Below are 24,599 nucleotides of genomic sequence, written 5' to 3'. Positions count from 1 at the left end.
AATGTTCAGTAGTGAGTCTGGGCCGATTCTCTCCAAATTCCCAGTGAAAACACATATGAAGAGGAATCAGAAAGTCATCAATGAAGGTAGACGTCTCTATGCTTTTATATCTGTTATTTTGGCTAGTGACACGGGGAAAGAATTATCTTCAAAAGATTCATGTTAGGAAAAAAGGTTTATAATGTATTCAGTCAGAAAAGCAGATTAAAAAACCAAGACAGAAGGACTCAAAATGATATTAGACATTAATCATGATTATCTTTGGACAAAGAAATAATTCAGTTATTAAAAAAAAAAAACTGAACTAATGGATAGAAATCATAGTAAATGAAGCATCCATCATCTACCCCACCTCCCAAGTTACTGTGAACTCACCTTTGGCATAACAGTTGGGGTTCACCGAATGGTTTGCAAATCGAATTTTGTTGCCTTTCCGGGTAGCATCCACTACAAAATCTATAAAGGAAACCAGGGGAACTATGAGCTTACCAGGCAACTCTACAGCGTCCTGAGCCCGAATCTGAAATCAACTAAACTGTAACAGAAACAATACAATGCAGGGGCAACTCTGAGCTCCAGCACTCTAACTGGAGCTAGAAACAGCCCCTCATGGAAGCTCTCCCTGTGGGCTCCCTTCCTCCTGCGGGAATCACAGACCCCCCTCCCACCTACTGGGAAGGGAGATTTCTGAGGTGTAATCGTTCAGGGCTCTGATTAACAAACACAACCTGGAAACGGAGGTTCTCCCAGAGCAAGCAAACTGTGGCTCCTAGAGTCTCTGAGTTCAGTCTCACCACTGTGCTCTAAGCATTGGCTGGAAGACTCACGGCTGGTCTGAACCTGGACGATGACCAGGGGAGTCTGGTAGGAAGACCTGCCTGAGACCACGTGGGGATGAGAGACACCCTACCATTGTTGAGGTTGAAGAGGAAGCTGGACATGTACTTGTCATAGACCTTCCCTCGTCGATCGGCCTCATCCTGAGAAATGAGCTGTAGAGACAGACAAGGAACAGACAGTGGGGATGTAGCTGCCTGCTCAGGGCACGGCACTCTGCCTCTAGAAAGGGCCAGGAGGGGGCTTATGGAGGACCACAAGAACAGCAGTCAGAGGGGGAGCTCAGCTAGTTTCATCCCAATCCCTGCACAGGCTAACCAACACTGAGACAGACCACAGTCCCCCGCCTGCCTGGCCCCCTTGTGTAGCCTGAGTTGCCAGAAAGTCGAAGAAAGAATGGTTTGTTTCAGGATTGCAAACAGTTCTGTGGGATCCCCCGAGAGGCCACATGAGAACTTGGCTGAGTTATTTAGAGATTAGTTCACAGAAGTCTGGCCCACAGAAAATCAGGGTTTCTCATCGGTATCTCTCCATATAAGAATGTGGGCCAAACCGATAGCACTCACCTCACCACAGTATTCAGAAATGAATTCATTCTTCTGCACAGACTCCTTAATGAAGGTGCCCCATCCGGCCACATCTGAGGGGGCCAGCAGCAGGTGCTGGGGAACAGGGAGTCAAACCTCAGATTACAGGGTGTGTGCGAGCCGGGGGCGGGGGGAATGTGTGTTGGACATGCACGTGGGCTATGGGGAGCAGGGTGGAAAGAACTAGCAACTGTAAGAGGATCTGAAAACAGAAAACGGTCTAAGCCATTGTGTTCTGGTAGGAGGTGATGAAAAGAGACATGACACCTCTTCCTCTAGCCTGGGCAACTTCCTACACCAGACCCTGTGGAACTCACTGCAAGTGTCCACAGAAAACAGATACTGTCAATGACATGGCCTCTTCTTTGCTCCTCTCAGTCTGGCCAAGTCAAGGGATTACTTCTCTAATCCCTCAAGGCGACCAAAGGCTTGATGAACTCAGAAAATGTGTGTCTGTCAGGAATCACCAACACTGGTGTACAAACTGTCTAAGGAACCAGTAGACAGAGGCTGCTCAGATCTTCAGTCCTTCCCACCCAACCTGGCCTGGAGTCCTGGGAAAAAGCCCTCACCTTTTTGAGGCCACGCTGAATGCTGCAGTTCTTACAGGAAACCACCTTGCAGTCCCAGTGCTCTGAGGCCCCACAGGTGAGACACAGGTCGGGGTCGCACTCCCGCACCGCCAGGTAGCACGGGCACTGCTTGGTATTGCACTGGGTCTTACAGCGACAGCCGGGAAAGCGATTCTGACCTGCGCGGGATGGCAGCGACCGTCAGGGAGAGAAGCAGGCTAATGCTGGGGTTCTGGTTTGACTCAAGGGACAGCGGGGAAGTCAGTGTTATGGGTTCAAGGATATTTGGCAAATAGCAGAGAAACTGCCTTCCCAATAATCACATGGTGTTGTTATCGTTTAGTGGCTCAGTCGTGTCCAACTCTTTGAGACCCCATGGACTGTGGCCTGCCAGGCTCCTCTGTCCATGGGATTTCCCAAGCAAGAATACTGGAGTGGGTTGCCATTTCCATTTCCAGGGGATCTTCCCAACCCAGGGATCGAACCTGCATCTCCTGCACTGGCAGGCAAATTCTTTATCTGGGCAGTCCCAATAATCACAGACTCAAGTGTTTTTCAGAGAAAATGGAGCACCTCCCAGCATTCACGTCTGAGTCAGAAAAGCAGGTTTGATTCTGGAGAAGTGTTTTCTAGAGGATCCCTAACAATGCTCTCTCCTTACCACCTCCACTTTGTTGGGAGAATTTGGAAGGGAGGTGAACAGTGCTCCAGAGAAGAAGAAATCAGTGCTTTTCACTGGTAAATCCTCACCATCAAAACAAGAATCATTTTGAGAACATAATGCATCCGTTCTGTGCCATCCTCCTCCACCCACTGCCCTCCCAGCACAATCACCCACTCCTCTATTGTGGTTAAGATCGCTATCTTGTGTTACAAGGTACTTCTAGCACAACTGCCTGGGCACCCAGGTCTGCAAGCTCTGGGGGCTGCCACCCAACTGCTAAGCCTCAGTGGGGGCGGGCAGGCAAGGGTAAGAAGCAAGAGAAAAACACTCTTGAGTCTCTGTCCCACCCTCTGCTGACATCCAGACCGACCTGAGGCTAAAACTCCAGATAGGAGACTAAAACAGACACACACAGAGCTGTAACCTGTATACGTTGTAAAACAACATCCTGGAAAGCGAGGCTGTATTTACACCTTAAGGTAAAAGATTCTCACATTTCTTAATGCTGCCCTAGAAGGTGAAGCTGGAAAAGCAGCTTATTTCAGTGTAACTGTGGCTTTTAGAATCATAACCTCAGGATTTAAAAAAAAATGACTTCCCCTGATCTTAAAGATCTTGTTTCCTCTGTAGAATGCTTTAAGTGCCGCATGGAGGGTATCGGAAGGCCCGTAAGCAGAGAAGGGTGCGAGGGGAGGGAAACCTGGGCTGCTTAGGTTGACAGCTATGGCCAACAGAGAACTCTTACAGTCGGGGTTGCACTGGCAGAACTTCTCACAGAAATTCTGAGTCATGATGCAGGGGCAGGTGCTGTCACAGGGGCGGTCCGGGTGGTCGCAGGGCTGGTAGTTGTACACCTGGGTGGAGGAGTTATCTAAGAGAGAAAAGAACACGCTACTGTGGCCACGCTCCCGAGCCGCCTTCTCTCCCGAGGGTCCAGTTGCCCCTATTCAAAGGAGGCTGGTTCTGACCAGCATGGACATGCATTTAGCACCTGACATGAGAAGCAATCACAGGTGGTGGTGGTCCATAGGCTACAATGGAGTGATCTTCTTTGTAGGGAGAGTGTGGAAATGGTGTGATTACAGGGCAGTTATTTTAAACACTAGATGAGGGGACTTCTCTGTTGGTCCAGGGGTTGAGACTGTGCTTCCATGGCAAGGGGCCTGAGTTCAATCCCTGGTCGAGGAACTAGGATCCCACATGCCACTTGGCCAAAAAAAAATAAAACAAATCCCACCTCAAAACACTAAATGAAGCCTAGAACCTTGTATATGGCTCACGATGAAAGTCAGAGACCACAGGCCTGTGACACTATCTCCTGAGAGGTCTTCTCAGCTGCAGTGAGGAGCTGAGCTGTTATCAGCTGTTGCAGGGGGGACCTGCAACGTGCGGAAGCCATGCAGGGTCAATAAGCGCAGCCACAGGTGGGGCGGGGGAGGGGCAGCCACATGCTGCAACCTGAGCGCAGCGCCCCAGTGGAACTTACCTTTCTTCAGCTGAATTTTCCGGCAGTGTGCAGCCCACAACCTGCAAAAGACGGTACAGCTCAGGGTTGTGGCCCTGGGAACTCTGCAGATTTGGGTAAATGATAGCATGACCTCCTCTGGGGGACTGCGATCTGATCACTGGGATCCTCCCCAAATCCCTTCACAACAGGCCTGGACGCCGGTCCATAGAAGCTGGAGCCCACTTTACCTGCAGCTGGCCTCTGGCTCAAGATTTAAACAAGAACACCACAAACATACATAAAAAAGCCAAAAACAGATGCAAGACCAAACCAAACCCTCTACATCTATTAAAATGCCACTGTTTCTCCTCTCCCCTGCCCTCCCTGTCTTTGAGGAGGTGGAGATGTGGGAGCGTTTCAGGATAGGGAGGTGGGAAGACTTCAGAAATCTGCTCTGAGTGAAGGAATTGAAAGGGAGATGCCACAGGGATTTCCTTCTATATCTGGAACCAGTGTCAGTTTTTTACGGAACAAAGCCAGATGGAGTACTGGCTGCAAAAAAAAACACCTTCCAACCCTAAGCAAAGGTTAGCTAGAAGACAGTGTTATTATGCAACTTAGAGACACAAGTGCCAAAAACAGAACAACAAACTCTGGTCAGAGTTGAGAAGTGAGCACAGTGGTAATAACAACCCAGTGAGAAGAAACGGCCTCAGGGTGGAGCCACGAGGCCAGTTCACATCCTGCTGGCCGGGAGCTTAAAAATCAGTTATTTCACGGTCCACAGCACTGCGGGACAAGGGAAGGGCTGATTCAAGGCACAGACTCACAGGGAGCACTGAGGGACTGGCCCTCCACTGGGTGATGCTGAACTGATGGGCAGTGGCTGCAAAGGGAGGCAGCAGCGAAGCCCTAGGGGAGGTCAGGGCACAGGGAACAGTCTGGCCACAGAAAGCCTTTGGTCCAAGCCTTGCCTGTGCTTTCTCTTCTTCTTCTGCGAGGGGTTCATAAGCTCATCTGTGGGCAGCTTCAGGATAAGTGACTCTTTGACTGCAAACTGGAAGACCTGGAAGAGAAATCCAACAGGACCTGTTACTTCTTGAGCTGAGGGGTCAGATAAATGACGTAGGCAGGTGCTGGTTTCTGGAGAGCTTGTGGGCAGATGACTGAGCGTCTAGCAGGCGTAGACAGAGCAGCACTGGGACACCGGGTTGCTGTTTCTGAAGTGCTTTGTTTTTGGTTGTGTTTTTGGTCTTGTTTTGTTTTTGGGTATGCCATGTGATGTGCAGGACCTTAGTTCCCTGTTCCCTGACAAGGGATTGAACCCATACCCCAGCATTGGGAACAAGGAGTCTTAACCACTGGATCACTAGGGAAGTCCCTGAAGTTAATTCTTAAGTGTTTATCCTGACTGAGCTCAGGTACAGTTTTTCTGGTCAGTCGCTTTCATCTACTGCTCTGCCTTCCAACCCAGAGGGAATCAATTCTTACCAACAGTATCTGCTTCTTATTAGGAAGGGCAGTGTTGTATACCTTGTGTAATTGAGTCTGATGTGACCTGAAGTACCACCCGGCTAAGCACTAGCTCCCTCTGTTGGCATAAAGATGTTAGAGCCTTGACTATTATTTTAGCAGGACAGCATTTCAGGAAGGCCTGGTCCCTTTTAACATGCTGTTTCCCTTAGAACATTTGTTTTTTTAGCTTTTTCTTTTAGGTTACAGGCCCTCTCGCAATTCCATGAAAACTGTGAATCTTATTTTCAGGAAAATAACACACAAAAATTGCTTTGTACACAGTTTGCAGGCTTTTAGGTCAAAAACCTGTGCTTTGGGGAGATAGGTATGAGATAAAAAAAAAAAAAAAAAAAGGAATAGGGGACATGCCTTTTTCAAGGCATGAGCCCACTGTGTCTCCTTTTGCCTGGCAAAGCAATAAAGCTATTCATTTCTACTTCCTCCAAAAAGGCCTCTCATGCCTTCTGAGATGGCTCACACTCCATCTATGGAGTGAGTGTGTTTTCCCCTTGAGTAAACCTTCTTTCACTTGAAAAGAAAGCAAAGGGCACTTCAGCTCATGGTTCTACTACTTGTTCTAAGTAGAGAGTACATGCAGAAAAGATTGCAGAGACTCTTCTGGAAAGTGGGGAGCTAAGTGAGGAGGGCTCAAGCTCTGGTGTTCCTGTTTGGACCAGCTGGCCCCAATACCTGACTCCCTATCCCTGTGCTTCAGTCTGTCTGCTCCCTGTAGGCTTCTCCCACCTCCAAAACATCAGAAGCCGCGATCAGATGGTGATTCTAGTGATGATGTAAGTGAGATGCACAAGGTCCAGACCCAGCCATTAGGGGTGGTAATTAGGAAATCTAATGATAGAACATTTGAAGAATAAAGCAACTGAGAAGACTGACTGGGGGGATGGTGGCAGCTGCAGCTACAGAAGCAGGAGCAGGGGTGTGAGATAAGAAGATCCCCAGAAGGACCCCGGAGTGCCTTCCAGGAAATGGGTCCACATTTAGAAAGAAACGGAGAAGGAAACGGCCACCCACTCCGGTATTCTTGCCTGGAGAATCCTGTGGACAGAGGAGCCTGGTGGGCTGCTGCCCATTGGGTTGCACAGAGTCGGACACAAACTGAAGCGACTTAGCATGTATGCATGCATTAGAAAGAAAGGCAAGAACACCACTGCCACCACCACCAAAAAAAGAAAAAAACCTAAGAGGGTAGAAACATCCAGAAGAGTTAGATAGTGGCTAGAGACAGAAGTAAGAATTCAGCAAGGAGAGCAGATCCTAAGTATTGCTAGGCCTGGTATTTGCAGAAAGCCCCCCAAGTTTGGGGAATCCACCTCCTAGTCCAGAAGCACAGGCTCAAAAGGACTGAACCTAAGACAGCTTCTGTCCAGACAGGCAGCCTTACAAAGTGACCAAAGGGCTCCCGGGGCAAGGACTTATTCCCGTCCCCTTCAGGCAGTACCTGCTTGCACGTCTTAGTCCCCAGAAGTCTGGCTATTGAACAGAAGTTGTTGAAGTAAGTGCCATGAAAGACTCGAAACAGAGATTCTTCAGCCCCAGTCCACTCCACAGGCTCTGAGGGTGCTTCCACTACACAGAGCTGAGGTGGGGCTGGACTCGCCTTCTGTTTCGTGGGCGTCTGACAGCGAGAGTTCGCCTCTAAGAGAGAAAGGAATGAGAGACACACAGAAGGTGGAATGCAGCTGGCCTCAGTGGTTTGCTACAAACTCAGCACTTCATTCTACACCAAAAGGTAGAAGAATTAGGAACGAAAATATTCCCTGTCTCTACTGCTTACAGGTGAACCTGTGGAAAGAATGAACAATTTTAAAAGGTAATAATGTTAACTGTTACGGCATGATCCTGGGTTTACCTTGTGTAGCAAGAAGAGGTCATTTTCTGCTCACTGTACCTGAAGAACTGGAGGCCCAGTCATTGCCAGTGTCCCTGTCGCTGTCCCCTTCTTTGGTCTCAGCCACAGCAGAGGCTGAAGTGTTGGAGCAGGAAGCATTGACCACGTGGTGCCTTCGCCGGCGACGCCCAGAGCACTTGGAGCGAGGGTTGTGCAGCATGGCGTACTCCTTTGCTCCTTCCTGCAGAGGTCGTGTTACAGTTAGGAAGCAGAAACAGGCCACCATATTGGTCCCATCATCACAAACCATCTGCAATATCTGTGCTGACTTGCAACCTGACACTTTTTTTTTCCCTCTGTACCATATATGACCATGTGATAGCTTCTTAACAAACATCTTAAAGCTTACGCACTTATATCTCTTGACAAAGAGCTGCCTTACAATATAATCTTTACAAAGATATAATCTTTATATATTATGCACAGGTGTTTCTATGCATCTTTGACTGTCCAGTGAGTCATATCTTATACTCATTTGCTCACAAGCTGACTGGAATTTGAGAATACATTCTCCTGTAGATGAGAAAATGAGGGATGTGCTGAGAGCATGCAGCTAATTATTCCAGAACAGGTACAAGAATCAGGGCCCCTCATCCCCAGGCCTCACTGTTCTTTATGTTTTACCATACTTGTCGCTGTTTCAGTAAGAAAATATATAATCCTTAAATTTGTATATTACCACTCAATTGGTCATGTACAGATGTGAGAGTTGGACTGTGAAGAAAGCTGAGCGTCAAAGAATTGATGCTTTTGAACTGTGGTGTTGGAGAAGACTCTTGAGAGTCCCTTGGACTGCAAGGAGATCCAACCAGTCCATCCTAAAGGAGATCAGTCCTGGGTATTCACTGGAAGGACTGATGCTGAAGCTGAAACTGCAATACTTTGGCCACCTCATGCGAAGAGTTGACTCATTGGAAAAGACCCTGATGCTTGGAGGGATTGGGGGCAGGAGGAGAAGGGGACGACAGAGGATGAGATGGCTGGATAGCATCACCGACTCGATGGACATGGGTTTGAGTGAACTCCGGGAGTTGGTGATGGACAGGGAGGCCAGGCGTGCCGTAATTCATGGGGTCGCAAAGAGTCGGACATGACTGAGCGACTGAACTGAACTGAACCACTTAATTTAGGAAATTCCCTCCAAGTCAGGATTTTAAACTAGGATGAATATTTTATTACTTTACTTTACAGCTATGCTTTTTTTTTAAAGACCAGATAATTACTTAGCTGGATCATCTATCTTCTTGCTAGACTTAGTTTCCAAAGATTTTGAGCTGTTTCTGGAAACTAAATCTACAAGTAAAGGATAAAGGTTTACCATTATTAAGAATATTCAGAATAATATACTGTAGGCCCTCAAAGAAATTCCAAGAGAGAAGTTTTTATTTTAACTGAACCCGATACTACGTGTCTATGCTCAGTGTGACATATACAGGATTCCAGGATGACTACTCTGGGGAGGGCAATGCCCTTTTTATTTTTTTAAATTTTCACTTATCTATTTATTTTTGGCTGTGCTGAGGTCTTCACTGCTGTGCGGGCTTTCTCTAGTTGCGGTGAGCAGGGGCTACTCTCTAGTTGCGGTGAGCAGGGGCTACTCTCTAGTTGTGGTGCACAGGCTTCTCATCACAGTGGCTTCTCATGCTGCAGATGACAAGACGCAGGGCACGAGAGCTTAGGTAGCTGCAGCATGTGGGCTCAGTAGTTCTGGCATCCAGGCTCTAGAGCAAGGCTCAAGAGTAGCAGAGCATGGGCTGAGTTGCTCCTTGGCATGTGGGATCTTCCTCGATCAGAGATTGAATCTGGGTCTCCTGCACTGGCAGGCAGATTCTTTACCACCGAACCAACAGGGAAGCCCCGGCAACGCCCTTTTGAGTTATATAAAAAGCATGAACTGTGGAGTTAGACCAGAGCTTCAATTTCATCATTGCCACACCTTTGACACAGTAACAAACTTTAAGCAAAATATGTAACTTTTATGATCTATACTTTATCCACCTCAGGATGTTGTTATAAGCATGAAAATAAGATCATATATGTTAAGGGTTAGCACAGTACTTTGACACATAGGAAGGAATTAATACATATTATGGAAAAAATAAATCAGATAAAGTCTATTTATTTTTTGTTTGTTTAAATGGAATTTTTTGGGCATAGAGTTCTATGCATTTTAAATATTTATATTTATTTGTTTTGGCTGTGCCACATCTTAGTTGCAGCGTTATGAACTCTTAGTTGCAGTATGTGTGATCTAGTTCCCTGACCAGGGATCAAATCTGGGTCCCTTGGATTGGGAACACAGAGTCTTAACCACTGGACCACCAGGAAAGCCCTTTTTTTTGCTATTACCATGTGGCACATTTTCCAGATTTTTACCCAATAGCACTCTCTATCATCTTTCAATTATCCCACTAAAGACAGTTCCAAAACCACCTAGCTGTATAATCTCATTTTAATTGGTAGCAGGAATTTTATCAAGGTATTTTATTCTTTACCTAAGCTCACCCTATCGTGTGAAAGTGAAAGTTGCTCAGTTGTGTGCGACTCTTTGCGATCCCATGGACTATACAGTTCATGGAATTCTCCAGCCAGAATACTCCAGGGGATCTTCCCAACTCAGGGATCAAACCCAGGTCTCTCACATTGCAGGGGGATTCTTTAACAGCTGAGCCACCAAGGAAGCCCAAGAATACTGGAGTGGGTAGCTTATCCTCTTTTCAGCGGATCTACCCGACCCAGGAGTCAAACTGGGGTCTTCTGTATTACAAGTGGATTCTTTAGCAACTGAGCTACCAGGGAAGCCCCACCCTGTTGTGTAGAAAGCAGAACTCTGTCTTTGACAAGTCCAGCTGAACCTATTCCCTTCTAGCTCTCAGTGGACTGCCTCCCCACATAAAGGCAGGAGAATTTATGCTGCTACACGAGGTCTGTCCACCAGCAAGGGTCCATCTGGCTGATTAACTCATATAAGACATGAGCACCTTTATGTGTTGTTCCTCCTACATTTATATGCAGTTAAAAGGAGACAGCAAAGATAGTGTCTCATGCATACACATACAGCTCCAAGTCAAACAAAGCAGTTTTAGACTCTGAAATCTGAATAGATGATGTTTAGGGCAAGAAAGCCTTCAATGTTCTTCACATCTCACTCCATGAAACTAACTTCACAGTGCTACTGCTGCAAAATCAGGGCGCTCCTTACGAACAGAAGTCATGTCTCATCCACACTTTGTGACCCTCAGGGTGCTATACACCAGCTCACGTGGTTTCTGTTCTCTGGGGCAGAAAGCCCAAGGACTATTTCCTGCTCAGATTTCCACCAATTTCAACCATGGCAGAAGAATTTAAAAACGTACCAGCAGAAGGAAGCAGTCTGTGCCACACGGTTCTGGCTCAATCTTGATTTCTTTGTTCTTGCGTTTATACACGTTAGGGGTGGCATGGAAAGCTGGAAAACACAAAACTTTCCTGTTTGCAGTGGCTCATCTGCTTGACAGGAGGAGGAGGAACAAATGTGAATTAGGGAGCCACTGGAGGAGAATTTAGATATAAACAGCTATCATCAAGGTGAATCATGCTGAATCATTTCTGACATCAACACAATTCTTCCAAAGCTAGAGGAAACTCAGGGACAACTGTGTTGCTGGTTAATCTGTCCTCATCGTGTGAAGCACGCCACACTATAACTATACAAGAGAAAAGAGAACTGGCCCTTTGTAAAACCATCATCGGATCAGAAGCCAGGAATTCCACTGGAGAAACTAAAAATAAAGAGAATGAAATGGTGGCTGGGGATGGAAAACAGGAGAGCATTTCAGAGCAGCCCACTCACGGTGAAGGAAGCAGTCATATTTGAAGCAGCGCCGGCAGAAGAGTGTGTGGAAGGAGTGCAGAGACTGCTCCCGCTGCACAGACTTGGCGTTGGGGCCGTCGATGTTGGGTGTGCACTGTGGGGGGAGCGCATTGGGGTCTGACATCTCTGTGAGCTCTCGGTACCTGGTTCGGAAAAGAGAGGTAAGAGTGCCTTCCAAGGGACTGTCTCCACTGAGAAAATGCAGACTGACATGGGGAGCTCTACTCAGTGCTCTATAATAGCCTACATAGGAAAAGAATCTAAACAAAAATGAAAAAGACTGAATACGTGTACATGGGGGCTTCCCTGGTGGCTGCCAATGCAGGAGGCACAGGTTTCATGGGTTTGATGCCTGGGCTGGGCAGATCCTCTAGAGAATGAAATGGCACCCCACTCCAGTATTCCTGCCTGGAGAATTCCATGGACAGAGCAGACTGGTGGGCAACAGTCCATGGGGGTCACACAGAGTCTGACACAACATAGCGACTAGACAACAGATGTATATGTATAACTGATCCACTTTGCTAAAACGAACACACTGTAAATCGAATATACTCCAATAAAAAGTTTTTAATTAAAAAACAAAAAAGAAAATGCAGACTGAATACTGACAGTTATCCAGAAATGGTCTGCCAAGCGAGAAAAGGGAGGATGGGTGTTTTTTTTTTAATAGGTCTTTATGTATAAGCAGGTAGGTTCACCATTGTAATGATGCTGGGCTCGGTGTGTGTATATATGAAAGTAAGGGAAGGGAAACATTTTCTAAGTATGGTGCTGGAGTAACTCTCCAGTAAAGTGGCAAAATATTAAAACTTCTCTGCCCAGATTTATGCAAAAGCCAGTAAACGATGACCTTTAATGTGCGAATGGGCATTTAGAGGTAATCAGAAGTGTAGGCAAATCAAAATGCACTTACCAAAAATGAGACTTTTTATAACCCAAAAAAAGCATGTATGCAAGTTTTGCCTGAGTGGTCTACATGGCCTGCGGAGGGCAGCCGTCCTACCTCTCCTTCATGTCATCTGGGACACCATTCTCAGGGAACATCGAGGCGATCGCACTGAAGATCATGTCGTTTGGGAATTGTTTCTTGGAACTCTTTTTGCTGCCTGGATTGGAAATGATAAAAAGCTTCTGAGTGCCATACAGAAGCACACAAACAAAGCTAGTTGATCATCTTGTACTTTTGTCACGGCATTCTGATTAGAGCTGCTTTTTAACTCAACCATTGACTATATCAGAATACAGAAAGAAGGTCAGTGCTACCTGGACCTATCTAACAGGCTACTGGTAGATAAGGAGATCAGAGTCATCTACATGTTAACAACGAAATCCACAGTCCAGGGGAATTCCATGGTGGCCCAGTGGTTAAGACTCTGAGCTTTCACTGCCGAGGGCCTGGATTCAATCCCTGATCAGAGAACTAAGATCCCACAAGCCTCATGGTATGGCCAAAAAAAAAAAAAAAAAAATCTACAGTGTAAGACAGAATCTGGAAGTGAAAACAGAAGTTTTTATGGAGAGGCCCAAGTATAGAAGTACCTACCATAATGGTGATGCCAAAGAACAAGATGGATACTGTAAATTTGTTATAAGAAGAGAAGACACTTTGTGTCTAGACATATGATATAATTAAATAACAAAGTACAATTAAATATGAAATTAATTAAATATTGTCTAACATGAGAAAATGCTCATGCTGTAAGATTAAATAATAAGGGATATAAAATTACCTTTGTGTATACATACATATGTGGTATGATACTAACTTCACCTACCATATATATATGTTGATTTACTTAGGTACTTTTTAAAAACTGAGAGAAAATACACATAATACATTTCAGGTGTACATGTGTAAATTTTTATACATACATTTTTTAAGTCTAGAAGGAAATATTAATACTAAAAAATGCTACTTCTAGGTAGCAAGATAATAGGGTAATTTTACTTTATTCTTTATAACTTGCCATATTTTTCAAACACACTATTTTTTACAATTAGAAATGAACAATGATTATTGTCTAAAGTTCTCCTACCTTTTTCTTCAGCTAAATCACAGCTATCTTAAACCATCAGTCAGTAAACACATTTTCCTTTTAAGTGGACCAGGGAAAAGTGCCGACAGCCTTTAATAAGAAATAAACCTCTCTTTTGCCTTCTTCCCTTTCCCTGTCACTCCAGGTGGAGTAAGGAGGTCATGCTCTTCACCTTCAATAGCATGTCGTTTTCTCTTTCTTGTTACTGGCAGATCCTCTTTGCTGTCATCTTGCTTTCCATCTGAGGTGTCATTGTGCCCTTCTTCATCTTCATCCGAGTACTGATTCAGAGCATCTACCAACTCCAGGAAAACAGCATCACTGATCAGGACAGAGCCAGGAATCATCTCTGAAATATAAGAATTAGATGGATGAGCAGTGGTCATTTCATACTCCATTAGTCCTCCTCGGAAGGTTTTCCTGTATTCACTCCTGAGACTCAAGATAATATATGTACATTTTAATGTAGACAACCAGGGAGTTACAATAATTTGATTGGTTCTTACAATTGCAACGGTTCAGCTGGCTAGAGTGGGAAATCCAGTTATGGACTTTATTTTTACTGAGGTTTTCACGTCCTCAGTAATAGATCAACCTGTATTTATGGTCCAAAATATCACAAAAGTGGGCCAACAATACAAATAGGACAGAGAAAAAAATGATGGAAATGTACTTGGTTTTGCAAGTGATGGGTCAGTAGGAACTTCGTTGACTCAAAAGGCAATATACTTAAAAAAAAAATCATACTACATGGGGTTATACTATTAATACAACTTAGGATAAAGGCTCAGAACACTAGAGGGCACTGTGTATAAGCAATGCATTTCAATGGCATTACAACAGCATCCACAATTGTCAAAAGAGCAGGTTGAGACCACTGGTTTGCAACCTATGAAGAGTTTTCCCCCGTCTTCCCCTTCTTACACACTAACAACTTTTTCTAAAACTACAACTAAATACAAATTCCTTGCTTTTGAAATCATACACAAGTTCCTTTGCCCTTGTCCTCTGAAGTAAAAGGTTTTTGCTTTAGTCTCCCAGGTCTTCCCTAAGTCACAAAAAGGTTGGCTCCAGAGGTAATGATTAAGAAATGTGAAGACATAGAAACAAAGAATAGCTGTTGGGCCAGGAAACTGGTAACAATTTAGACTATAAATCTGCAACACAGCAGAATCGCTGTACTCCCAGTTCCCCAAAAGAAAGATAAAGGCCTGACACACATTCCTAAGTTGTTTTATAAGAAGCAGACCTCCCACCAGACAAAAACTGCTGACCGCAAGCATGAAGACCCTAGACTGGTTGAAACCAGAAGGTTGATGAGGATTGAAACTTCACCCAGATGCCAACCAATCCAAGAACTGGGCACAACTGATCATACACCCTGCAGTTCTCTCCCTCACACTGCCTTTAAAATCCCTCCCCTGAAAGCCATTAGGTAGTTCTGGTCCTTTGAGCTTGAGCTGCCCCTTCTCCGTGCTTGGCGCCCTACAATAAAGATTGTACTTTCCTTCACCACAACCTGGGGTCAGTAGATTGGCTTTATTGCACTCAAGTGAGCAGACCCAAGTTTGGTTTGGTAACACTTTTAGGAAAGTCAGAATATTACTGCCAACTTCTGGGAGATCCAGGGAGTATTTGGATCTAAGAAGAGAGGTTATGTTCATTGCCAGTATCACAGAAAGGGTAGCAAAGAACAAAATAGCCTTGGATGGATTTATGGTAGACTTCTAAGACCAAACTTATTTATTCACTAAATTCTCTCCACCCACTGGAGAGAAAATCATATTACTATATAACCATTACATTACTATACCATCCTTTTATGTCTCAACTCTTTTTCTTTTTTTTTTTGGCCATGCTGCATGGCTTGTGGGATCTTAGTTTCCTATCTATCGACTCAACCCCAGGACCCTGGAGATGACAGCGTGGACTCCTAACCACTGGACCACCAGGGAATTCCTCCAAATCCTCTTAAAATTTAACTGGGGTTATTTGTAATATAAAATGTTTACTCCCAGCCATGTGGTGACATGGAAATAGTCTTCAGTGTATACACCATGAGGCAGCAGATAACAGCAAGCTAATGATACATGAAACAAGAGGCACCATCCTAATAAAGTCCTCTCCTTAGGAGCCCAGAGCCACTACCTTCTTCACCGTGGACTTTGCCATCGTAGTTATTGATCAGCTCCTCAATGAAAGTCTCATCTTCCTCTTTCACCTCATCTCCCATGTAGGGGATATTGCACAAAACTGTCTCATCTTCCACCTGAAATCAAATCAAATGTAATTCATTTCATGAATCAGCTGTGCATCTCCTCTGTCCTGTTTTGTTTTTTTTTTTTCCTCTTTCCTGTTTAATGGAAACTGTGCTGAACCATTTTTGCTGCTGTAAAGCTCCTAAAAATGCCTTTGGTTACAAAGTTCACTACATTTTAAAGACCAGTCATTTTGGCAACAAAGCCTCAAATGGAAGGGAGTCATGCTACTCTTGGAAGAAAAAAAAGTCAGCTTTACTACCTGAGGATATTAACTACCAAATGTTAATTAAGCTAGATGTTAAAAATACTCCCACCAACACCTAAAATCTGACAACACATTTCTTTCTCATAGTGATTCCATTATGTCATTTAATCCACTAAACTTTGTGAAATTGATACAAATATCACGTAAACAATAGTCTAAAAGGTCTTTAATTCTAATTCTTCTCATCAGTAGAAAGACAGACGAAAAGGAAAACTTTCAAGAGTATAAACTACAACATAACTGCAGTAATTAAAACAGAAATTGGCAACCATAAAATATTTGTATATTCTATTATATAGACTAAGATTAACCTCCCATAAACACAATAAAAATTCTTATTACAACTGATATCACTCATCCTCAGAGAGAACCTAAGGTCAATTGCAGAACAAGCTATATATATTTTCTGGCAATAAACAATATGAATGGATTTTGTTTTGTGGTTCAGCAGAAAACAGTCATTTTCAGATCTATAGCTATCAAGTGGAGAAGGCAATGGCACCCCACTCCAGTACTCTTGCCTGGAAAATCCCATGGACGGAGGAGCCTGGAAGGCTGCAATCCATGGGGTTGCTGAGGGTCGGACACGACTGAGCGACTTCACTTTCACTTTTCACTTTCACGAATTGGAGAAGGAAATGGCAACCCACTCCAGTGTTCTTGCCTGGAGAATCCCAGGGACGGGGGAGCCTGGTGGGCTGCCGTCTATGGGGTCGCACAGAGTCGGACACGACTGAAGTGACTTAGCAGCAGCAGCAGCTATCAAGTAGAGTTACTCTGAAGTTTTCTTCTAAGATCTATAGCTATCAAGTAGAGTTACTCTGAAGTTTTCTTCTAAGAGATGATTTCCTTCTGTAAACCTATATCCTATTCCAGTCAGCAGAACTGCTATCTGTCATCAGACACAATAAGCGATAGCAGTATTTAGCGGCCTGATTATCAGAACCACAAATAATCCTGGCAGGAGTCAGCATAAAGCCCCAGATGAAAGGACTGGAGATCCACGTGTGCCTCTGCTATCTCAGTTGCTTTCACAGCATCTTGCCTTTAGGGGATTAAGAAAGGATTGCTCCGTCAGCAGGGAGCTGTCAACCTGCTAAAGCCTGAAGTGTCTGGTTTAGAATACATTTAACTGCACGCAATGTTATAAAATTGGACCAAGGTAGTAAAGGAAAGCTGCACTCCTGCCCAATCTCTTTCATTCAGAAAAGAAACAGCATCAATTCTGAAGTACACTCCAGAGAACGCAAAAGCTAACAAGTTAGAACAACTTGCAATATGTGTTTTTCACAGTCAGTAAATCACAAAAGCATTCTGCCCTGCATGTCCAAGCTTTGTTAAGTATATTCTGACAATCTTTACCCTGAGAGGAGTGCCAGCATTTCAATGTTAAAAAAAAAAGTCATTCCATTTAAACAATCACCATAGTACTTTCAATACATACCATGAAGTTCTGCTGGAGAGGGGACCACGAGTACATGATGGGAACCAAGGCAACTGTGTTCAGAGACCTCATTAACATGTGCTGGCTTGCAAATCCCGGGAAAATGCTCTCTATGGTACACTGAAATACAAGCAACGACATGGAGAGGGAAGGCAGGTCCACAACCCAAGAGAGAATCAGAGTTTCCTTCCAAAATTATCCCAGTAGCCTTCTAATTCTTACAAGTGGATAAGTTGGGGGTTTTGTAACATCGAGCTCCTAAAAGGAATCCCTCAGTTGTAAACCTGTGGGAAGCAGGAACTGTCTCTTATTGCCCTTGCCCTCCCATATTCAACTGTTGTTTATCTCCATCTAAAACTGTTGATCTCTTTGGGCTGTACCTGACAGCAAAGGGCCTCTGAGTGTCCTAGGAGATGAGAACGAAGACAAGGAAGTTTTCCTGAAGACCTAAACTTTAGACAGTGGACTTCCACTTAGCTGCAGAGCTGATGGGGACAGTGCAGGGGGAAGCAAAGTAGTGTAGAGATTACGGTCACCTTCTGCTTTGGGAAAGAAAAGTGCCCTTCATAACCTATCTGTTTTTTATATTTTAGAAACATCATCTCTATAAGAAACTAACAGAGTGATTTTTTTTAGTTTACAAAAAGGATGTCCGTTGACCATATTGGTCAATTACCCACAGCATTCCTTTTCCAATTTCAAAATAGCTGAGGTACCAAAAAAGCCACAAAAGAGGTTGCTTTGAAGCTTGTAAACAGAGCCCAGGAAAGTAGACAACAAATGTCTTATTTTTCTAGGTAAAACTCATGATTAAACTCATTATCTGAAAAGAACAAAAGGCAAAACCGTTTTTCTTTTTTTTTCAATAATACAATTTGGTAATGAGTTTGATGTCCTTTTGATTTTATTTATTTATTTATTCTCAGGCTGCAGCCCAGAATATACAGGATCTTAGTTCCCTGAGCAGGGACTGAACTTGTGCCCCTTGCATTGGAAGTGTGGGGTTTTAATGGCTGGACCACCAGGAAGTTCCACAGTTATTCTTTAAGTTACAGGTTCACCATCCCAGTTATTCAAAGATGACTACAGTAATTGTATCCATTGTCTTTATTTTCTAATAATAATAAGTATGACCCCATGGACTGAAGGCCACCAGGCTCTCCTGTCCATGGGCTTTCTCCAGGAAAGAATACTGTGTGTGTGTGTGAAGTCACTCAGTCGTGTCCGACTCTTTTGTGACCCCGTGGACTGTAGCCCACCAGGCTTCTCCCTCCATGAGATTCTCCAGGCAAGAATACTGGAGTGGGTTGCCATTTCCCTCTCCAGGGGATCTTCCCAACCTAGGGACTGAACCCAGTTCTGCATTACAGGTGGATTCTTTATCATCTGAGCCACCAGGGAAGCCCAATAAGCCAGAAATACAGAAAAGAAAAGAACAAAAAAATTCTTAAATCCAAGGAAAAGAAAAAGGCCAAGGTGAGACACTGGAATTACCTTTTTGAGAAAAGGATGCCCACTCACAGGCTTCATTAACTGAACAGGTTGGACACGAAGTTTCTTCCATTCTTCATTGAGGATCTGGGTTTTTTCTTGAACTTTTGCAAAATTTGCTACATAGAGAGCCTAGCAGAGCCAAGGAAAACTTGTTAGGATTTTAAGAGAAGAGTTAAAAGATAAAAATAAAAAATCCAACCCCTCCATATTGAATCAATTTATAGCCTTTCACTTGTGAAGTATTTTTACCTTTGCACCCATATTTGCCTGAAGCCGTTTAAGCTGCCGAAGTCGCATGTATTCAGATTTAACTTTCCTCTTCCAGTAAGTGATACATTTGGAAGTCGGGGGATTTGGTATATCCATTTTGCTGTAATCTAAGAGAGACAGCGATGACAAATGGCATTTTACTTCCTGGAAATGATGCATTCCTCAAATTCAAATAAACATGGTCAGTTATGCTTTCATTCCCATTACATTTATTCACAAAAACAAGATTTGTGTAAAGAACACAAATCTATGAGTTCAACAGAAAGTTCCAATTAAGAAAAGATTTCATATCAGCAATGGCTGGTCTGATTACCTAAAAGCTTAGGCACTGTCCTCTGTGGTAACGTGCTTTTAATTTAGCTCTCACTTTCACAGATATTTAGAAACTTGGATTACTTGCAAATTTGGAAGCCTGTTTACTACTTTGATTAAGAGAAATGTTTAGCAGGAACCAAGTTAATATCAAGAGCTTCATGGAAAGATTCACCCACACAAGAAAACTATACCTGCAAACTGCCTAAATCTACCAGATGTCTAGCAATTAAGGTCGAATATGACAACAGCATAATCTCATGTCCAAGTCACCGGCAGGACACGTGGAAATACATAACACTGCCAATCACTGGGGGTTTTTTTGTTTTTTTGAGGCGCTTGAATTAAAGTTCAGTTTAAAAGTACTCACTGGACCACGCTCTACCTACCTCACAGAATGCAAGGCGAAGGGTAGGGTTTTACAAGTGGCTTCTGTTCTTCAGAGGAATGGCAAGACACAAAGGCAAAATAAATGTTGAGCTTTTCAAAAGAGAACAGAGAATCATTTCAAGTCAGTGGAGCATAGTCAGATCCTCAGAAGGATGTTCTCCAAAAACTATGAAGACTTTAAAGTCTCTGCTACCACAGTATTTGCATGTAATCAGATCCTAATAATACTTGATGCCATTTGAGAAGGGAGCTTTATTTTATTAAATTCTATCTTCCCAGGCATACAAACAAATATATTCTCACAATTACCAAGTGCACTTTTTTGCTTTTCTGCACGAATTTCTAGGCTCAGCCACCAGGCCCATCAATTACTTTAGAGAAAGAACAAATACTAAGTACATGTAAAAATTCAATAAAAGCTACAAGATTTTTATTCTATATCAGCTACTTAGGTTTCCTGGAGAACTAATTCTATTATTTCACCTAATATACTAAATTTCTAAAAACATTACGAGGAGCTATAAATGAAAGTTGCTCAGTCGTGTCCAACTCTTTGGCACCCCATGACTACACAGTCCATGGAATCCTCCAGGCCAGAATACTAGAATACTGGAATGGGTAGTCATTCCCTTCTCCAGGAGATCTTCCCAACCTAGGGACTGAACCCAGGTCTCCCACATTTCAGGCAGATTCGTTACCAGCTGAGCTATGAGGGAAGCCCAAGAATACTGGAGTGGGTAGCCTATCCTTCTTCAGAAGATCTTGCCGACCCAGGAATCAACCCGGGGTCTTCTGCATTGCAGGCATATTTTTCACCAGCTGAGCTACCAGGGAATCCCCTAGAAGGAGCTATGAAGGGCCAAAATTTGAAACAGAAACTAAAGTTTAGAAGCATGTGAAAATTACCTGTTTTCACTCATAAGAAATAATAGCACAGACAAGAAAACAGCAAAATTCAACCCAAGGTCACAAATATGCCATTGATCAGATCATGACTATAGTACCTCATTCCACTGGACTTTAAGAGGACTATATGGGAATGTTTCATTTGAAGAATCAAAATGGATGGGTGTAATGCTATATTAAACTCAGAGGATACATCAAGGAAGGATAGGACTTCCCTGGTGGTCCAGTGGCTAAGAACCTGCCTGCCAATGCAGGGAACATGGGTTCAATCCCTGGCCCAGAATATTGACGTGTGGCAACTAAGTCCATGTGCCACAACTTCTGAACCTGTGCCCCAAGAGAAGTCACTACAGTAAGAAGCCCATGCACCACAGCTAGAGAAAGCCCTTGCACAGCAATGAACACCCAGTACAGCCAAAAATAAAAAATAATTATTTTTTTTTTTTAAAAAGGCAAGACAGAATAGCAAACAGACAGACTTACTGTGTTCACTCTTAATCACTTGTAATCAACTGATTCAAGCTCTTAAAAGCAATTCTCTGTGAGTTAAATATTATCTCTCTGGGGGAAGGGAATGAAACACCACCATAATCTAAGAACTGGAATCCCAGAAGCTAAGGTGTTGTGTTATCAAAAAAAAACTTAAGCAATTCTGAATTTATTTCCTATAAATTACAGCATCTCTCTTTCTCTTATATCTTTTAAGTATGTTTCATTCCTCTATGAAATGGAGGCCAAAAGAGGGACTCTTTCTTAGAAGTAAAAAACTATTTAATAACATATACCCTGCTCACATGTAATATTAAGTAGTTGCCCATCTAATTTCTGCCCTGAACAAGCTTAATAAAAAATGGTTCAAATCTAGGATAAAACTGCCTCCCTAAGAAACCTTAGGTTACCCTTTTCGAGACCCAAATGACCCCAAAATTTATTCTGAACTGCAATCCCTCTCCCATTGCTTTTGGAACTCATTTCCCTTTTTGAAACAGTAAGCTTAAGGGAGGTCTAGGAGTTCCCTTGCAGTCCAGTGGTTAAAACCCTGCATTTTGACTGCCAAGGGTCTGAGGTTCAATTCTGGTCCCAGAACTAAGATCCCGAAAGTCTCACAGCTGGATTAAAAAAAAAAAAAACACAAGCAGACAAAAATGAGATAAAAATGGAGACCAAGTAATGGAAAAGAATCCATAGCTGCTAGTATATATGTGTGTGTAGATTTCTTAGAGGAGACAGCCACAGGAAAACATCAATATTGTCAATGAGAAAATAAAGAAAGGAAGTTACAGGGCTTCCCTGGTGGTTCAGTGATAAAGAATCTGCCTACCAATGCAGGAGACACAGGTTCGATCCCTGATCCGGGAAGATCCCACATGCCAAAGAGCAGCTAAGCCCAAGCACCACAACTATTGAGCCTGTGCTCTAGAGCCTGGGAGCTGCAACTACTGAGTCCACGCTCACTATAGAGCCTGTGATTCACGACAAGAGAAACCACAGCAGGAAGAAACCTGTGTATCAGAGCTAGAGAGCAGCCCAGGCAACAAGGAAGACACAGCACAGCTAAAAATAAATTAATTAATTAATTAAATTCTACATACACAAAAAAGGAATTACATGAAATGTGATCTCCTATAGTCTGTCAAAAGAGATGATAGTAAGCACACCAGAACAGTCTAATAATCAATGGCACTATTTCTAATTTTACTCAAGTGCTTTATTTGGCCAGAGTAGTACACACATATACACAAATATATCATTGGGTTTTATCTAATCATAACATAAAATAAGCCACCCTTCCTTCTTTTACAATTAAAGTGACATTTGAATCTCATGTGATCATGAGGCAATATTTATTTTGCTTGGCTTTTTAATGGTTTTTCAGTATCTCTAAAAGTTTATTTGGCAGTTAGTCCCCACAAAGTTTATGAGGAAGATGAGACATATTGTTTGGAACAGACAGGTATGATTAAACACAGCCATAAGATGGGTTCTCATAGCACTCGAACACTAACAACTATCACTTCAAAAATTAAAAAAAAAAAGCAAGCAAACAAAAAACTCAGCATTCACTAGAACAGATTAGGAGAAATAGGTTTATTCATTTTAGGCAAAAGAAGTGCCACACAAAAAAATACTTTGAATTTTACTGTATCTGTTATTTAATTACTTACATATGCAAAACACTATTCACATTCCAGTTAAGTACTAAGCTAAGAGCTTTTCATTATGTTCACCTATACATTGAAAATAAACTCCAAAACATATGCTGTCATGGTCAAGAAGTTTAAAAATAAGTCTTTATATGAATAATGCCTACAATTCAATAATAAGATAGACACCAAACAAAAAGTGCGCCAAAACTTTGAACAGATATTCCACCAAGAAAGATATAGAAATGACAGATTAGCCACAGAAAGATGCTATCATTAGTCACTGGGCCTCCCTGGTAGCTCAGGCACTAAAGAATCCACCTGCCCATGCAGGAGACTCAGGTTCGATCCCTGGGTTAGGAAGATACCCTGGAGAAGGAAATGACAACTCACTCCAGTATTCTTGCCTGGGAAATCCTGTGGACAGAGAAGCCTGGCAGGCTACATACCCCAGACCATGGGGTCCACAAAGAGTTGGACATGACTAAGCAACTAAACAACAATCATTAGTCATCAGGGAAATGCAAATTAAAACCACAATGACATAACTATTATACAACCACAAAATGGCTAGTATTAAAAAGATTTATAACACCAGTGGTGAAGATGTGGAGCAGCTGGAATCCTCATATATTGCTGGTGCAAATGCAATTGTGGTACAACCACTTTGGAAAAGTTTGCCAGTTGTTGTTTTTCCTTTTTAAAAATTACTGGTTCATTTGGCTGAGCTAGGTCTTCATTGCTGTGTGGACTTTTCTCTAGTCGCACTGATCGGGGGCCACTCTAGATGCAGTATTCAGGCTTCTCACTGCAGTGACTTCTCTTGTTGCAGAGCACAGGCTCTAGGGCACTTGGGCTACACTGGTTGGGACTCCCCAGCTCTAGAGCACAGGTTCAATAGTTGTGGTGCACAGGCTTAGTTGCTCCTTGGCGTGTAGCTTCTTTTCAGATCAGGAATCAAACCCATGTCTCCTGCTTTGGCAGGCATTTTCCTTACCACTGAGCCACCAGCGAAGCCCATTTCCCTTTTTTTCGGTTTTTGGCCATGTCACAGCACATGTGGGATCTTAGTTCCCTGACCAGGGGTTGAACCCGTGCTCCTTGCATTGGAAGCACGGAGTCTTAACCACTGGACTGCCAGGGAAGTCCCCTTTTTAAAAAAGTTAATGTGTATTTACTACACAACCTGGCCTACAATTTCTAGTTATTTATTGGAGAGAAATGAAAATATATGTCCCCATAAAGACCTGTACACAAATGTGCAAAGCGTCTTTATTCATAATAGCCACAAAGTGGAAACAATGCAAATATCTATGGATTAGTGAATGTATACAAAGTGCAGTGTATACATACAATGGAATACTACTCTCCAATAAAAAGGAACGGACAGTTCCTATACATGAAGATGTACTGCAAACAGTTCCGATAGATTACAAAAGCCTTATGTTACGTGAAAGAAATCAGACACAAATATTTTATACTTTATGATTCCACTTATATGACTAGAATGATTCTAGAACGGAATTACATGGAAAGAAGCATAAGGGACATTTTTGAGGTGATAAAAATACCTTGGTTGTGGTCATGGTTATATGACTATGAACTTTTTTTTAGTGCAGTTTTTAAAAAGACGTATTTGTTTTAGCTGTGCTGGATCTTCAGGGTCATGTGGCTTTCTCTAGTTGTGGAGAGC

The 24,599-nt window shown here is 43.1% G+C and overlaps 1 protein-coding gene across 5 annotated transcripts in view; it reads right to left on the bottom strand.

Annotated features, from left to right (window-relative positions):
* EZH1 (enhancer of zeste 1 polycomb repressive complex 2 subunit) overlaps nucleotides 1-24,599 on the bottom strand; it is a 31,688-nt gene that overhangs the window by 2,794 nt on the left and 4,295 nt on the right. For 2 of the 5 annotated variants that reach the window (XM_040245272.1, XM_040245273.1), the window contains exons 2-19: nucleotides 19,856-19,946; nucleotides 19,134-19,261; nucleotides 18,885-19,013; nucleotides 17,391-17,510; nucleotides 15,569-15,689; nucleotides 13,593-13,769; nucleotides 12,388-12,490; nucleotides 11,361-11,524; nucleotides 10,885-10,976; nucleotides 7,529-7,709; nucleotides 7,079-7,275; nucleotides 5,082-5,173; nucleotides 4,147-4,187; nucleotides 3,406-3,531; nucleotides 1,997-2,175; nucleotides 1,404-1,499; nucleotides 911-992; nucleotides 376-456 (exon numbers count right to left, since the gene is read on the bottom strand). In XM_040245272.1, the coding sequence (XP_040101206.1) occupies nucleotides 376-456; nucleotides 911-992; nucleotides 1,404-1,499; nucleotides 1,997-2,175; nucleotides 3,406-3,531; nucleotides 4,147-4,187; nucleotides 5,082-5,173; nucleotides 7,079-7,275; nucleotides 7,529-7,709; nucleotides 10,885-10,976; nucleotides 11,361-11,524; nucleotides 12,388-12,490; nucleotides 13,593-13,769; nucleotides 15,569-15,689; nucleotides 17,391-17,510; nucleotides 18,885-19,013; nucleotides 19,134-19,250 (2,098 nt within the window). In that variant the 5' untranslated portion in view covers nucleotides 19,251-19,261; nucleotides 19,856-19,946. Of the gene's footprint in view, nucleotides 1-375; nucleotides 457-910; nucleotides 993-1,403; nucleotides 1,500-1,996; nucleotides 2,176-3,405; nucleotides 3,532-4,146; nucleotides 4,188-5,081; nucleotides 5,174-7,078; nucleotides 7,276-7,528; nucleotides 7,710-10,884; nucleotides 10,977-11,360; nucleotides 11,525-12,387; nucleotides 12,491-13,592; nucleotides 13,770-15,568; nucleotides 15,690-17,390; nucleotides 17,511-18,884; nucleotides 19,014-19,133; nucleotides 19,262-19,855; nucleotides 19,947-22,354; nucleotides 22,376-24,599 lie in introns of those variants that run through there. The other 3 variants (XM_040245274.1, XM_040245275.1, XM_040245276.1) reach the window with 3 other exon arrangements.

The sequence above is a fragment of the Oryx dammah genome, unplaced genomic scaffold, assembly GCF_014754425.2.
Source record: "Oryx dammah isolate SB20612 unplaced genomic scaffold, SCBI_Odam_1.1 HiC_scaffold_8, whole genome shotgun sequence".
NCBI classification, from domain to species: Eukaryota; Metazoa; Chordata; class Mammalia; order Artiodactyla; family Bovidae; genus Oryx; species Oryx dammah.
Note: the sequence above shows the minus strand (reverse complement) of the source record. Positions and strands in the feature narration are given on the sequence as shown.